At 52.0% G+C, this 16,460-nt stretch overlaps 1 protein-coding gene across 1 annotated transcript in view; it reads right to left on the reverse strand.

Annotated features, from left to right (window-relative positions):
- The window catches only part of SCN4A (sodium voltage-gated channel alpha subunit 4), a 44,867-nt gene that overhangs the window by 20,089 nt on the left and 8,318 nt on the right, over positions 1-16,460 (reverse strand). The window contains exons 2-13 of the mRNA XM_052785051.1: positions 14,065-14,363; positions 13,617-13,750; positions 12,626-12,721; positions 11,854-11,982; positions 11,621-11,712; positions 9,573-9,881; positions 7,673-7,736; positions 7,162-7,303; positions 6,092-6,304; positions 2,941-3,096; positions 2,574-2,697; positions 1,582-1,820 (exon numbers count right to left, since the gene is read on the reverse strand). Of these exons, the coding sequence (XP_052641011.1) occupies positions 1,582-1,820; positions 2,574-2,697; positions 2,941-3,096; positions 6,092-6,304; positions 7,162-7,303; positions 7,673-7,736; positions 9,573-9,881; positions 11,621-11,712; positions 11,854-11,982; positions 12,626-12,721; positions 13,617-13,750; positions 14,065-14,328 (1,962 nt within the window). The 5' untranslated portion in view covers positions 14,329-14,363. The remainder of the gene's footprint in view (positions 1-1,581; positions 1,821-2,573; positions 2,698-2,940; positions 3,097-6,091; positions 6,305-7,161; positions 7,304-7,672; positions 7,737-9,572; positions 9,882-11,620; positions 11,713-11,853; positions 11,983-12,625; positions 12,722-13,616; positions 13,751-14,064; positions 14,364-16,460) is intronic.

Below are 16,460 nucleotides of genomic sequence, written 5' to 3' on the forward strand. Positions count from 1 at the left end.
CAAAGGTGTGTGTGGGATGGTGGAAATTAAAAATAAAAGTTGCATTGGCAAAGGGACCCCCTTTGAACAACTGCTGAATCACAGAGATTCCCAGCACTGGGAACTGGGCTGCTACTGGGACGCCCCTGCCCCTCCCCGAGCCCTGCGAAAGCTGATCTGGCGTTTACACATTACTCTTTTCCTGGGACTATAACAGCAATGTGCATTATCACGTTACTCCAGAGCGGAATTAGCAATGTGACAATTAGTATCCTTGATGCAATTTCATGACACAGCATGTGCAGTGTGGGCCTGGTGACAAATTTTGCCCTAGGTGTGGATGGGAGGTCCTTGCCTCTGCTTTGCAGAAAGGATTCTGTGCTGGCATCCCAGGGGATGCTCCCTGACATGCCCCTTTGCATGCCAGCCCATAAATTCCCCATTTTCTGCTCCTGCCAGCTGATCCCTGCTCTCTTCACTTACACCCTGGTTATCTGTCTGCCTGCAGCAAGATGAGCAGCAGGCGCTGCTACTTTCACCTTGGGCACAGGCAGGCAATGTGGGGGAAGACTGTGGCTCAGTGGGAGCTGCTTCTTCTGCTCCCATCCCTCCCTGGCCCTTCCCCAGCAAATCATCCCCATCCCCACCGGCACTGGGGTGTACATGCAGCCAGAAACTGCTGCTGACAGGAAGGAAAAGCTGGAACCGTCTTTGCAGTGTGACTGTGCTTTGAGCAACAGCCGATTAATCCCCTTGTATTTCCTGAATGAAACCAGAGACAAAGCAGCTATGTGCTGAGCGTCATCCTGCCCACCCAGGGTTTGGGCACCGGCATGTGTCACTCCAGTGCCCGTGCACAGAGAGGGCCTGGCAGGTGCTGGAGCAGGGCAAGGTGGCAAGAGAGCTCTCCCATCCATCAGCTGCATTTCCCAGAGCTACCAGGGGGCCCTCAGCCTTGTCCTACCAGCAGATTGCATCCAGCTGAAAGCCATTTACCCTGAGCTCCACGCAGGAGCAGCCACAGCTGGTTGCTAAATATGCCTATGAAATCAGGACAGCCCAGATTTGCAGTGATTTCACTGGGAAAACTCCGGATTATTATTTTTTTCCTAATGCTTCTAACATTGTTGCTTCTTGCTCAGTGGGGACCTGTTTGCTCCCAGAATCTGAAATGGCCCCTGCTTTGCCACGTGGCCACGCAGCATCGCGAGGACACTGTGGTGTCAGCCAGGGCTGGCAGCAGCTTGTACCTGACCCTGGGTTGCAATACAGAAGATGGCTCAGGACAGCTCTGCAAGGCCATGGCCACATTGGCATCACTGAGATGCACCAAGCAAGACAGAAGCTGCAGCGGAAGGGGAGTAGGGGATGCTGGATCCCACCCCTGTATCGCTTCCCTTGATCTGAGCCATCCTGGAGTCCAACCCCCCACGGGGATGCTGTGATTAGACCCCTGCAGCACTTTTGCAGCAGCTGGGATGTGTTTCCAGCCATGCATGCGTGCATGCATGCTGCTCAGGTGACACAATCGCAGCAGGGTGGTGGATAGTGTGGCTGCTGTGGCTCTAAACGGGGAAGGATGGGATGCCTGTAGCTGCCTACCAGGTTCCCCACGGACAACACGTTCTCAAACTCCTCCGTCATGGGGTAATGCTCCATGGCCATGAAGAGTGTGTTGAGCACAATGCAGATGGTGATGCCCAGGTCCACGAAGGGGTCCATCACCACTAGCTTGACAAACTCCTTGAGCTTCATCCACAGAGGACAGCAGTTCCAGACCAGAAACATGTGGGCAAATTTGTACCACCAGGATGGGCACTTCTGATGAGCTTCCTCCAGTTCTGAGGGCAGGAAAGAAAAATGACATCAGTGTAGGCTTATCCTGTCCTCCCCTGGGTGGGGCAAGTGCTAACCCACTAGAAGAGACCTCTCCTGAGGTCCTGAACCAGCCCTAGACCATCTATGAGTTTAATATGAGGGCTAAAAGGAGGAGCCTTCCCATGCCCAGGCACAGTGATGTTGCAGACCTTAGCCTCCAAACCAGAGAGGAATGGAAAGGCAGGTCAGTGAGGGAACTGTGGGTCCAATCCTGCTCTCAACACCTGGGCAGGATTTGAGGTGTCTCTGCCACGCTGAGATTGCAGGGACATCCAAGGGAGCTGCTTTGGGGTGGCCAGAGGGTTTTGTGCCCATTCTTGGTGAGGACAGGGCTGAGAAACCTGTTACTGCTGAGTCTATGGTACTTTTTACTGAAGTTGAGACAGCAGCTCTTAGGAAGCCACTCAACAGCTCTCAGTTGACTCTGGAGACTGCTGTAACAAATTGCAATCCAATTCATTTGCATGAGATATTGTATTATTGCCTCCAGGCATCATCCTAGCAAGTTAGGATGAAAAGCCTTGCTTGAGCATCACTGCAGTGCACTGTCCCCATACGGAGACCCCAGGTCCAGAGTCATCCCTCGCATGGGGCTGGAGATGTGGGAGAGCCACTATCACTGGTGTGTGCCGAGCACCCCAAGCGCACCGATGCACAACAGTTGGGCTAAACCAGCTGCCACACACAGCCCTCACCCAGGCTGGGGAAGGACGTACCTTCCATAGTGTTGGAGATGACACTGATGGCGCTCCCCACCCTCTTCTCGAGGCCCGGCCCATCTTGGTTGCCCACAGTGAGGTGGTTGTGGTCTGATTTCTCCGGCTCATTGCTTGGGTTGCACTAGAAGAAGATGAGGCCACAGGGGATGAATGTAGAGCACTGCAGGCTATTTAATGCACTTAAAGATAGAGCAGGCAGAAAAAAGGGCATGGTCTGGAGAGACCTTGGGGTGCAACACGGGTGGACTGCAGAAAGGCTTGTAGGAGCTGACCTACAACAAGCTGGGCACGAGCCTGTCTCTCCACTGGGGTTTATTGGGGTGGGCACCCTCAAGGGATGGCAGATACAGAGCCGAGCACGTACATCAATCACCGTAGCAGACCGCTCCAGCTTGATCTTGGGGACCACTTGCCCGTTGCAGTCCTTTGCCTTGTCCTGGTCGCTGTTCAGGTCCGAGTCGCGCTCCTTCTCGGCCGTGCTGCTGGGCAGGGAACCGCTGCTGGATCGCTGGTCCTGCAACTGCAGCAACCCACGTCCCCATCACCCGCATGTCCGCAGCCATCGGGAGCTTCCCGCAACTGCTGCAGGGCACCAGGCTAAGGTGGTGGGGGGGGGGGAACTGAGCCCCAGGACCATCCTGGGCAGGACTTTGTGACTCCAAAGTCTGCTGCTGCAGGACCTGGGCAGCAAACTCAGATCTTCATGAGCAACAATGAGAGATAACAATTTTCAGTAGCTAAACAGAAGTTGCAAGCCTTTCCTTTTCACTTGCACACCCCACCGTAATAAGTTCTCTGTAACAGCAGATCTGTTCAAATTTGGTTAGGGTGAATAATTCATAAGGAAAAAACTATGCAAACCTTCTAATTTTTGTCTTGCAGGAAATTTCAATCTTTGAAACATGCTTTCATCCCAAATGGGAAAGAAGGAAAATCTTCAAGGCTCTTACTGAAATGCGATGGCCAAGATTTTTGGACTTGCACTGAATTTGTGACTGTTTGCGTCAAAATTTAAATTTTTTTTCCCCAAATGTTGTTTTATTAGGTTTTCATTTGCACATTCAATCATTTCTTTTTTTTTTTTCTTTCCGACACTGGTATTAATATTTGAAGTTTACTACACCCTCTGGTAGCATTAAGGATGCCACAGCGGAGTGGGAACCTCTCTGTTCCCACTGCATATCGCTGAGGTGCAACACAGTTTCCATGCTCGGACTCTGGATATTAAATGGATCCGAGTGCCCATTTCTTGTAGGAGCTTTGCCCTCAGTCTTGTTCCCTCCATCTTCTCCATTTCTGTAGGTGACAATAAAGGAGTATCATCCCTTAATAAAGCCTTTGGGCAACTCACTGGTTAATTTGTTCAGGGAACTGGCCACAGCACCAGCTTTATGCCCAGCCCTGGAGTCCCCATCCCTTGGGCAGGGCTTGCTTAGACCCATCCTGCAAACAGCAGCAGCCAGATAAGAGCAAGCCACTTCCTCGGAGGATGTTGTGGCCCAGCATAGATAAGCAGCGAGAGATAGAAGCTCTAGAGAGAGGAAAACATTGTTTTGTGTTTCTCTCTACATGCAAGGAAGCTGGTCTTTTGCCCAGACTAACAGTCAGATTTGCAGGGATGTCCCTTGTGGACATTGCTGACATAGACCAAAGTGATGATTAGAGATGGAAAATAGCTGGGCTGCAGTATCAGACATCACAGAAGCTTTTGCCCATGTTTTTATAGGCATATTGTGCTGAAAAGAGACTCCCAAGGATGGGAAAGGGGCTAAGGTAACACCCCAGGACCACAATGGAGCAAATGTCTCTTGTCTAGACCATGCTTTTGCCAAGAAAGTTTGGACCAGATGATACTTGAGGTCACTTCCAACCTGATATTCAGAGAATCATAGAATAGTTTGGGTTGGAAGGGATCTTTAAAGGTCATTTAATCCAACCCCTCTGCAATGAGCAGGGACATCTTCAACTAAATCAGGTTGCTCAGAGCCCCATCTAAGCTGACCTGGAATGTTTCCAGGTGGGGCATCTACCACCTCTCTGGGCAACCTGTGTCCATGTTTCACCACCCTCACTGTAAAAAATTTCTTCCTTGTATCTAGTCTAAATCCACCCTCTTTTAGTTTAAAACCATTACCCCTTGTCCTATTGCAACAGACCCTGCTAAAAAGTTTGTCCCCATCTTTCTTATAAGCCCCCTTTAGGTACTGGAAGGCTGCTATAAGGTCTCCCCAGAGCCTTCTCTTCTCCAGGCTGAACAACCCCAACTCTCCCAGCCTGTCTTCACAGGAGAGGTGCTCCAGCCCTCTGATCGTTTTTGTGGCCCTCCTCTGGACTCACTCCAACAGGTCCATGTCTATTCTGTGCTGAGGACCCCAGAGCTGGACGCGGTACTGCAGGTGGGGTCTCACAAGACCAGAGTAGAGGGGGAGAATCACCTCCCTCGACCTGCTGGCCACACTGCTTTTGATACAGCCCAGGATATGGTTGGCTTTCTGGGCTACGAGTGCACATTGTTGGCTCATGTCCAGCTTTTCATCCACCAGTACCCCTAAGTCCTCCTCTACAAGGCTGCTCTCAATCCCTTCATCCCCCAGCCTGTATTGATACTGGGGGTTGCCCAGACCCAGGTGCAGGACCTTGCACTTGGCCTTGTTGAACCTCATGAGGTTCACATGGGCCCACTTCTCGAGCTTGTCCAAGTCCCTCTGGATGGCATCCCATCCCTCAGGTGTGTCAACTGCACCACTCAGCTTGGTGTCATCTGCAAACTTGCTGAGGGTATTCTATGATTCTATGAAATGGGTGGAAATCAGGCAGCTTCAGAGACCACCCATTTTGACACCAGCTCGTTTGACTGCAAACGCTCTGCAGCATCAGGCATGCATATCTGCTCGTGTGCTGGGGGACAGCAGAGAGACCAGACCCTGAGAGCTGTGCCTTGGCTCCTGCAAGGACACCAGGACTTCCCCAGGCAAGCCGCAGGGTCTCTCGAGCCCTCTCTTCTCTTTTCCAGTCTTGGCCGAAAGGAAATGGTTTGCTAATGCATTTAGTTTTGCTGCAACTGCCCTATCTTCCTTGAGTGCTTCTTTTGTACCCTGGTCATAATGTGCCCGTGCAGGCTCTCTGCCAGGTTTCCTGCTCTTGAGGTGCTGCAGGAAGATATATTGTTAGTTCTGGTGCCTTTTATGCCTTGTTTCTCACCTCCTCCTTTCAAGCAATACCGCACCTCTGTGCTGCACCTCTCTGCTGCCTCCCAGTGCTCCCTGTGCTGGATTTTGGATGTGGAAATTAAATCTTTTCAGCCTTCTTTTTATCCCACCCAGGATAGTATCTCAACTTTTTGATTCAGCTGTGACCTCCAAAATAGTTACTCAACTATTATCTTTGCTTACTATGGATCAAATAGGGCTTATTCTTGGATTATACATAGAGGCACCACTACACTTGTCGGTGCCTCTCCTTTTCCCCCCCTATTCCTAAGGTTCCTCATTTTGGCCCCCACATTTTCCACCAACCATCTTCTCTTGCTCCTCTTGATGCTTCTTCAGCTGCTCCATGAGCTGTTGAAATTCCTCCTCCTTCTGCTGCTCCTCCAGCAGAGTGGCGTCGTTTTGTTCTGCGTAAGCCATGGCCACCACCGCGAGGATGAGGTTGATGAGGTAGAAGGAACCAAGAAATATAACCACCACGAAGAAGATCATATATGTTTTCCCTGCTGCACGCAGTGTCTGTGGAAAGAGGAGGCACAGGCTGTCACACCACCTCAGCACAGTATCGGTTTGGTGATGCTTCCAATGAAAGGTCTTGCACCAGGGCACCCTCCCATTTGTGGGAGGAGGACAGTATTTTGCTCCCATCTTCCCCAAGGGCTGGTCATTGCCCAGTTGACCTTCCTGCAGTCCACGGCACTGGGTTAGGACTTGTGTGAAACAGCCAGAAGTCTCGGCAAACCCAGCCATGCTGATCTGTGCTGTCTGGTAGCCCAAGGGCTGCAAGCATGTATGGAGATGGGACCGATATTTCATCAGAGACTCGCTTTGCTGTGACAGGGGCTAACATCTCTCAGCTCCCAACTTCTCGGGTTTCACCCTTGGGCCAAGAGTGGCCCTTTTCTAACTCCAAATCTGGGCATAATCATTTCCAGAGGACACGTGTAGCCTTTAGATGTAGGCTTGCTTTTATCTAAACAGTCTCTGGACCCAGGGTCAGCTGGGATTTTTATGGTGTCTGCAACTTCTCCGTAGAGGGTGACTCAATGCAGGAGACAAGTGACCTAGCTTTTCCCCCTTATCCCTTAGCTCAAGCCAGAGAAGTACTAGATACTCTTATAAATCCCCAATTTCCACAATACAGCTGACAGCACCACTGAAGCACACCTGGGCTTTGCCCTGGAAAATACACTGCACTGCTCAGGTTGGGGAACTGGATGGGACAATGCCCCATCTCTGCCGATCCCAGTTAGATCCATAAACCACAAGACAAGGTCCCACAGGGTTCCAGCCAAGTGACTTTCTACCTGTCCTAGACCTGGGGCAGCATTGAAACGAGAGAAGCATTTGCACGAGGATAAAAATTTGGTGCCTACCAGCTGGAAGAGGTTCTCCCAGTAGTCCTGCGTCATGAGGCGGAAGAGGGCCAGGAAAGCCCAGCTGAAGGTATCGTAGCTGGTGTAGCCATAGTTCGGGTTCCTGCCCGCCTTCATGCACTGGTACCCTTCAGGGCACTTCCTACCAAAGGAGCCACAGGGGCAGCTGTTGTGAGACCCTGGTGCTGCCCCTCCTGCACCCGCAGCGAAACGCTCCATCCCTGGAGGTGCTGAGATGCTTCAGCAGAACCACCCCCATCCAAGCTGATATAGTCGGGATGCCCGGATTGATACCGCCTTCCCCAAAGCTGATATAGTCAGGATGCCCGGACTGATACCCCCTCCAAGCTGATACAGTTGGGATTCCTGGACCATTCACCTGCAAAGCCATGTTCCCAGTCCCGATCCTGTCCCATCCCAAGCATCAGTGGTCCCACAGGCTCCGCTGGCTGCCTCGTCCCCTCCTGGGGAGCCAGAGGGGACGTCAGCCACCAGCGTGAGCTGCACTCACCCAGCATCGCTGCTGTTCCCGCAGAGCAGGGCATCAAGCGCTCCCTCCAGAAAGTAGAAATTGGCTTTGCAGTTGGGGAAAGAGCAAGACATCAAAAAAAGCCCCCCAAACAAAACAAAACACCAAACATTGATTTTTCAAATTCTTGGAAGCTCATCGCTGTCAGGCAAATTCCCTGAATCCCAATGCTGGGCACTGGGTTATCTCCTCTCTGCTGACTTTGCTATTTGCATTGAACTACCTGGCACTAGCTCAGAGCCCTCATGGCATTGTTTCACCAACCGAACTAGATGGTTCCCAAGCCCATCAAGAGCTCTGGAAACAGCCAGGTTGGCCAGGGTCAGGCTTGGCCTACATTCTGGGAAGGTGGGTTAACATGTGGTCAAAGGACCAGGGCTGGTCCGTTTTGCTGAGAAAACGTACAAAATAGCAGGGCATTCCCAGGGAGCACTGAGCATGGGGGACTGCAGGAGTCCCCAAAAAGCCTGGGGAAACTGTCTGCTACTCCTCCATGGCCATCGCCTTCCTCCTGCTGCTCCCATCCCAACCAGCCCCTACCTGGTGGGGAAACCTACCCTGCTTACAGACCAGGGGTCCTTAAAGCTCCTCCTTATAGCTTGGGCACAGACCCAGAGCCACAGGAGCTGCCAAGCAGTGCCACCACAGGTCAGCTGTCCCCAAGGACACATAGATGAGCGTCTGGAGACACCCACCCCAGGACATGGCAGAGGGCAGCTGGACTCCATCCTGGGCATCACCTAGCACAGCCCTTCCAGGAGCCACACAGGGATTTCTGGAGCTTCCTCAAAGCATCTCCAGCTCTGCCTGGCTTCTTGCCACCAGGCTTTTATTTAACCTATGTGGGCTCATCGAGGAGATGTCCCACTTGTAAAACTCCAGGCGATATGTTTTTGGCCTGGGCCCAATAGCCGTTAACCTGAACGCATGGCTGCAGAGTGCTGTTGCTATTTGCACTGCACTCACTAGATCCTATGTATTGAATTTGCACCCCTACCAAGAAGCCTTCCTGTAATTAATGCCAGAGCTACTTGTACGGTCGGGCAAAGCAGCTCAGCCGAGACATAACCCGATCTTCTGCTGAGCTCTGTCGAGTGCCCTAAATGAGATGTGAAACATCCCTGTGGAGCATCCTGCCACTGTGCAGCTCTGCCAAGCAGATTTTCTGAGATTTTTACATTTTCATGGAGTTTAAAACCACAAAACCAAAGAACAAACAAAAAACCCACCACAATTTTTTGGGCCAAACTTGTTTCAAAGAAGTAGTAGGAAAGTAGCAAACTTGGAGACCTGTCCGAGGACCTGTGCTTGATCCCACCTCTCCCTCCTTCCCCTCCTGTTGGCTGTCACAGTGTCGCATGCTTGCATGCAACGCTCACTGGACGCAGCAGTACTTGGGGAAGGACCTAGCTATGATGCAGTGAAAGTGGGTGAGAAATGTCATTCCTGCATCCTTCCCTCTGGTTTTCCACCCGAAGTCCCATCTGCTCCTGGAGGGTTTGGTTTCCCTGCTGTGACCAGCCAGATGGAGCAGCTGTTCACCAGTGCCCACCCCGATGGGGAGATTGTGCCCTCACAAAGCAAGTGGGAGAGATGGAGACACTGGTTTGTCCAGGCTTCCCATGGTGAAACCTTTCTGGAGGAGTTTAGCTTGCCCAGGTGGACTGCATTTTCCCTGGCAAGGAGGATTTGATCCCATCTGTCTATCCTGTCAGTATGCACAATCCGAGTTTCACCCACCGACCACATGTCCCTGCAAAGCACCTTGGCAAGAAGATCCATGCAAGCAAACCATCTGGGTCTGACACGGATGAAGAGCAAGGAAACTGAGGAGCAAGCCAGGGTGATGGGCCAGCAGAGAAGGGGGTGCACGAGTGTTTACCTTCATCATTGATGTAGGCCTCGAAATCAAAGGTGCTGTTGCTGGTGAAGTTGCTGGTGAAGTTGCTGGCAATGCTGTCGGTGAAGTTGCCATAGAGCGTTGTGTTGGCCAACGTATCGTTGTCCAGCCCCAAGTCCTCCAGCAGGGTGTCGTTGAGGGGGGGCCACCGCACGCACTTCTGCCGGAGGTTCCCCATGAAGAGCTGGAGACCGATTAGGGCGAACACACTCAGGCAGAAGACGGTGAGGATCATGACGTCTGCAAGCTTCTTCACTGACTGGATCAGAGCCCCAACGATCGTCTTCAGCCCTAGGGGGGAAGTGTCACTACTGAGCTAATTGCTTGTTTGCTAATTGTGGAGAATGTGCTACGGTGCTCCCAAAACATGCTGGATCTGGTGGGGACATGTGGTATCACCAAGTTCACCCCATGTGCTCAGACCCCCAGCTCTGTGCCCCTTGTTGCATCCCAGCTGCCCCACACATTGCTGGGCAGCATAAACGCCTCCCCCAGAATTGTCACCTTTGGACCAGTGCCAGCCAAGCCTCCCCATGCCAACCTTAACCTGGCTATCACAAGCCAAAGCCCATCTCAGGCTGGCAGCCATGAATTCCTTTGGCTTTGCGTTTTCCCCAAATACCACAGTCAGGCCTTTTTTGGGCCAAGCCAGTAGAGTAGCCCACTTTGCTGCGGCACATGGAAAAGCTATTTGCCATCCCAGCTGGAAGATGCTGACCACTGCTCTCAGCTCCAGAAAAGCCTCCGTGGTTCAACACCCCCACATGCTGTTGCCCCATGGGTGGTTGGGAGTCCCCACGTACCTTCCAGCCTGATTCCTTCAAGCTGGAGAAACCCAAATGTGTCCGAGTGAAGGTGACGAAGCGACATCTGCATTAAGCATCAGGATTAACTCATCCATCCCCCCCAGCATCACTGTTTCTTCCACAGAGGAGGCCTGCCCACAGATCCTCAGTGGGCTTTTCACATGGAGAATGTCATTCCTGTCACCCGAGGTCTACATGGATGATGGGTGATGCTGGGACATCCTGACATTGATCTTAAAAGCAGCTCTGAGCACAGAGCTTTCTCATGTAGAGGCAATTCTCCAAAGACACGTGATTTTTAGCCCTGTCATCATGCTAGTCCCGTCCCCCCCCCAAAAAAAACCCTATTTAGGTAAAACCCTGTTCTCCAAGGGCTTGTCTAAGTTGGGAAACTGCTGAGGACAGCTGTTCTAAAACAGCTTATTTTTGCAACTGCTATTTCTGCAGAGCCTCTTGGGGGGATGTTATTCCAGAAAGAAGCAGCAGCTTATGTTTTGCTAAATGCAATTTTTAGCCTGTTTGATGGAGGCAAAAACCATTCAAATATGAACCCTAAAGATCTGGAAACTGCAGGGACACAAGAATTTATTCACCACAAGAAATTATCATTTTCAGTTCAATCTCATGCTTCTTCAAGGGGTCTGACCTATCATTTCTGTGAGCTTGCACTAGGTGGTACCAAAACAGGGTATTGAAATGGTATCAAACTTGGGAAACAGCCATCAGAGGTATTTGATAACATGCTCCTAACACTGCAGGCTGGATGTTTGGGGTGATGTTAAGCACTTGCCACATGGCTCTTGCACTAATACCCATTAAATATCTCAACCCTAGCACCAGAGCAGTCAGCAGTGGGGACAAAACTGAATTTATGGCTCCAAGGACCAAGCAAAATGTATCGGTTAATCGAGACCGTAAACACAACGTGAGCACAAGCCCACTTAAGGCATCTCCAAGGAGCCCTAAAAACACCACATCTGGCTCATCAGGGGCTTTCCCTGGCCAAACAACTGAGTCAGCATAGCTAATTTCAAGATGTAAAATCAGCAGGACCTGACCCAAAAGCTGAAATAGGTGGAAAATTATTTATAAATATCAAATACCTTATTTCCTCTGTTTTCTCTTAGAGCTGTCAAAAGAACAAGGAACTGCTGTGAACTGTGGGAAAACCTAAGCTCGAGGGAGGGGAAGATATGGAGAAGAGACCCCTTCTTTAAGTCCCACCTGGTATCACGGTGATGGTTTTCAAGGCACGGAGGACACGGAAGGTCCTGAGAGCAGAGATGTTCCCCAGGTCCACAAACTCGGTAATGTAGCTGCAGGACGGGAGAGGAAAGGGTTTTAAGGGCTCTGCCAGGCACCCACTCCCCTGCTTCTCAGCCCTCCTCCCCAGCGTCATTCCGCCCCCGGGTGCAGTGGCCAGACCTCCTGTCCGCTCCCCATCCCACCAAACTCACGCCATGGAGATGACCATGAAGTCCAGCCAGTTCCACGGGTCGCGCAGGAATGTGAAGTCGTCGATGCAGAAGCCTCTCGACAGTATCTTGATGAGGGACTCGAAGGTGTATATCCCAGTGAAGGCGTATCTGAAATGGGAACGGTGACTCAGGGGATGCTCACCCAGGTCCAAGGGTCAGCTCAGGATGAGGTTTTGTCCACCCCTGCCAGTGGGACCATCTTGGGGAGCTGAGTTTGGGGGTTCACAGTCACAGGCTGCTGGGTTCCTTGTAAGGCAAGTTGGGACATCTTGAGGTACCAATCCCTTTGATGACTATTCTGCAACACCTCTGATCCCTGCTGATGTCCCACCACCATCATGCTCTCTGTAAAACCCTGCTGAGACCTGATTGTGCAGAACCACAGCAGAAAATGCTAGATTTTCCCCTTCTCACCTGGGGCTGGTTGTCCATGCTTTCTGGACTCGTGGGTCTGCTCAGCCTCTCCAGACTATCACTGCTGACCCGACCTGACCCAGCCTGCTCTGCAGTGGTCTGCTGTCACAGGGACCCCACCAGATTTTGGGCAGCTCTGAAACACTCCCACTCTTTGCAATGCCTAATGCAGAGCGCGGACATCCCTTCTGAGATCAAGAGGGCCACCAGCATCTCCCAATGACACCTCTCCTCCTCTGAAGGGTGCCTGGATCCCAACACTCCTCTCAGCCTTGGTCCTGTCCCTCCTGAGGATGGCCCCCATGGCTGGGGGAGGTCGTGGGAGGCACGGACTTACTCCACGTTCTTGGACCATGCCGGGGGGTTGCTCATTGTCATAAACACACAGTTGGTTAAAATCGTGATCATGATGAACATGCTGAACAATTTAAAACTTGGTCAAGGAGAAATGCTGTGGCTGTTGCCTAGATTCCCCCCTTCACACGGTTATGAAGGCAAGCACCCCTACTCTTGTCCTGACTCCCACCTTGGTCCCATGCCCTGACCTGCTCCTCCTGCAGCTCTCTCCTGGCTCAGTTCTGTGCTCCCGTGCATGGTCCTGGCCCCTGCCCTCCCCTTCTGCTCCCTTCCCCATCTCCGTGGTGCTGGGTCTGCCTCCCTTCTTGTCCCCTGTGCTCCTTCCTCTCCATCACCCCAGGATACAGCTTTCCCCACTTGTCTGATCCCTCTGCCCCTCTTTTTCCTCCTACCTCCTGGCCATCACCCCCTGCTGCCACCAGAGCTCTGCTGGGATCACTTCCCACCCATCCTAGTGCCCCTCTTGCTCTTGGCATCCTTTCCTGTCTTTCCATCTCTGTTTGTCTCACACCAAAAGCCCCAGCACTGCCCAAGTTGCCTCCTTCCCTGTACCCCAATGTCCTGGTTCCTCTGCCTCCCCTCTCCCAAAGCATCCTTTGAGCTCCCCAATTTGCCCACTTCCCAGATGGGACAGGATCCCCTGATCTGTAATCATTTTCTTTCCTTTCCGAGTCTCTCCAGACCTCAGAGACCTTGTACCTCTTCCTAGGAAGCTCTACCACTTAGGTTTCTTCCCTTCTCCAACCAAGACTGACCTCTTGGTGCCACCAAGGTGCCCAAAGCGTTCAAGCACCCACTCCTTGGGAAGGGACCAAAGCATTGGGATGGCCGGGCAGCGGGTCCTGGCCATGGTGGGGGCCAGCCCAGGAAATTTGCTCGCCAGACCATCATGAAACACTTCTCTCAGCCCTCTCCCAGGACTGTTTGCACTCTGACCATCAGGGTTTGACCTGGCAATGGAGCAGCATCACAGAGGGCAAGGATATGAATGGACAAGCACTTTGATGGCTCCTCTGCGGATGGGGTGGAAGGGCCCCAGCAGGTAGAGGGCCGGGGTCGCCGAGAAGCGGAAGATGGACTTCCCTTTGTTGAGGACTATGAACGTCTGTGGAGAAAAGAAAGGAGGGAGATAGGTTAGCCCTTCTGCACACCCCCGAAACACCTACAGATCAAGTGCTGCCATTAGAGGTGAGACCTCTATGTGTGCTTTGGATCTCCAAAGGCTTGTGACTGCCAAGGAACAGATGCTCTGCTTTGGAAGAGAAGCAACCACAGTAGTTTGGGGCTACGGATCACCAAGATGGGCTCAGATGAGACCCTGGGGCATGGTGGAAAGAAGAGGAAGTCCATGCTTTGGTCTTTTTCTTGGGATTTACATGTAATGCCAAGTCTACCCATGGGCTAAGCTCTGCCCCTCACCTTCTTATCCTTGTAGAAAGGGTCCAGGTCCTCCAGGGGGGTCCCGATGAGCTCCAGCGGTGGGTCACCATAGATAAGGGGCAGGTTCTTGCCAGCTTCCAGGTCACTCCTGGGCTTGATCTCTTCTTCCTCAGGCAGCTCCATGTGCTGCCGCTTTACCTTGAGTGCCTCTGCCTCCGCGATGCGCTGCTTGATGGCAGCCAGCGAGGCGGGGGTGAAGGGGCGGAGGTTCTCGGGGCCCGGGATGTGCGGCAGGCCGGCCATCCTCTCATTCTGCTCCCAGGACGCCTGCGCCCAGCCTGCTGGGGAGAGGAGGGCTGAGAAGGCAATGCCAGCTGGTGCCATTTTGGGGCATTTTTGCTCAGCCCTTGAAGCCAGGTGATGGCAGGATCTTGGTGAGTTTTTGCAAACGAGTTTATTGCAGAACTATTGAACTTGCAAGAAAGATTATTATGCATGGATCACTTGCAGACGGAGCACGCTGTGTGCTCCTTCTCCTCCCAGACCCCCGTTCACCCTCTGATCAAAAAGCACCATCAGGTTGAGCACCATATGAGCTGAGCAGCTGGTGTCCCTGGCACCAGCTGGCTGTTGTTAGACACGCAATTTCACAACCTAGACAGGGTTGTTTAACAAAACAAAACACCTTCGGCATCAGCGGCACCGCTCTAGCTGTCTCCCCTTTGCAATATGCTGCAAGGCATGGGCAGCTTTCATCCTGCACCTTGTGCGAGCAACATACAGCGCTCAAAGCAAGAGGTTCCTCAGCCAGAGGAGCTCGGTCCTGCAGGATCAGTGGCCCATTTCACAGCACCCGTCCATAGGAAATACAAGTAACCTGCAGTGGTTACTCTGCAGCGCTGGATGGCTCTGCTCCTGAGAGGAAGGGGTTAAAGGCTTATCTTGAGCCAAAAAGCAAGGCAATAATGGCACTTTCTAATTTTATGGAGATCAGAATGACTCCCCAGACAGGAATAGAATGGGCCATTTGGGAGAGATAAGGGTGGCTCCACTGAGCAGCAGAACAAAAAAAAAACGGTCGGAGAGACCAAAGTGGGGACGAGCTGGGTGGTTGCACCCAGAGGAACAGGCTGCCATGCCCTCAGCGAGGCTGAAACACCTGGCAAAGGCTTCCTAGACACCAGAAAAGTTCTTGCTTTGCATCACTTTGCCTCTGCTTTGCCTTAATATCTGTTCAACCCATAAACACCAGCCTGTGTCAGATGAGCCCAATATACCATAACACCTGATCCTGTTTTGCAGGGATACTGGGATATCTGGGCCTCACCGTCCCCAAAATGAGCATCCCACTGGCAAGCAGTGACTCCTCCATGCACCAAAACTTTCTGTGATGCTGCTGCTGAGCACTTGCTTCCGAAAAAGCTATAGGCTCAAAACTCCTCACAGACCCAGCCCTGCCATGCTGAGAGCTGGAAACCTTCAGCCCTTTGTAATTAAGGAGAACCGGACATTTATAGATAGCCCTGATGGGAAGAGAGACTCTGGGTGCATAACAGTATCGACACATTCCCATGGTGATTATAAAACCAAGTGATAAAAGCAAAGGGAGGTATTGATTTTGAGCAGTGCAGGATAACTGCATTTTAGAAGCCACCACGCTCCCTCACTATCACCGCTGAATTGAATCTTGGTATGCAAAATGGATGTTCTCCTGCCAAGGGCAGGCAATCCCCACAGCAGCACATCTTTGTGGGGATATTACTGCTCACCCCCCATTGCATCCAATTCCAGGGATAAAGCAGGGACTGGCCCCCAGCTGCAACATCTCTTGGGCAGAGACCACCTTCATCACAGTGTTCGAACAGCCCCTTCGTGGCTCCAGCACCAGGGCTTCGACGCACGTTCAAAATGCAGCTGGTAGAGGGATGGGAGCAACTTGTTGCCTTTTGGAACAGGGCAACCTTTAAAAAAAAAAATCAAATTACAAGAGCACCAATTTTTGTATTTAAACCTATTTTAGAAGAGGGAGAGTTTTGTCCTTGCTGAACAGGGTTATCTAATAAGATAAACTGAGTCTCATCACTGCAAAGTGGAGTCGTCTAGCACTGCCCACAGCCCAGCTTGTGGCCCAAACCGCTGCAAAACAGAGCCCGGAGCAGCTACCCCAGAGGGGCACAGCCCCATCTCACCCCAGGCCTGCTGGACCCCAAAGGTGGCACCTCATCAAAGCAAGCAAAAAAGGAATTTTTGCCACCACATGTCTCTGCGAGGGGACTGTGCCCATGGCAGCGGGTCAGCAGGGTACCACCGTTGCTTCTTCTCATCCAGAGTTATTTTGGATTTACCCCCGTTTCATGCTCTACTTGAGCAGCTCTGGAAACCTACCCTTTGCATTCCCTTGATACAAGTGGCCTCAAAGCTCAAGCCAAAAGCAC

This window comes from Harpia harpyja, chromosome 4 (genome assembly GCF_026419915.1).
Source record: "Harpia harpyja isolate bHarHar1 chromosome 4, bHarHar1 primary haplotype, whole genome shotgun sequence".
NCBI lineage: Eukaryota > Metazoa > Chordata > Aves > Accipitriformes > Accipitridae > Harpia > Harpia harpyja.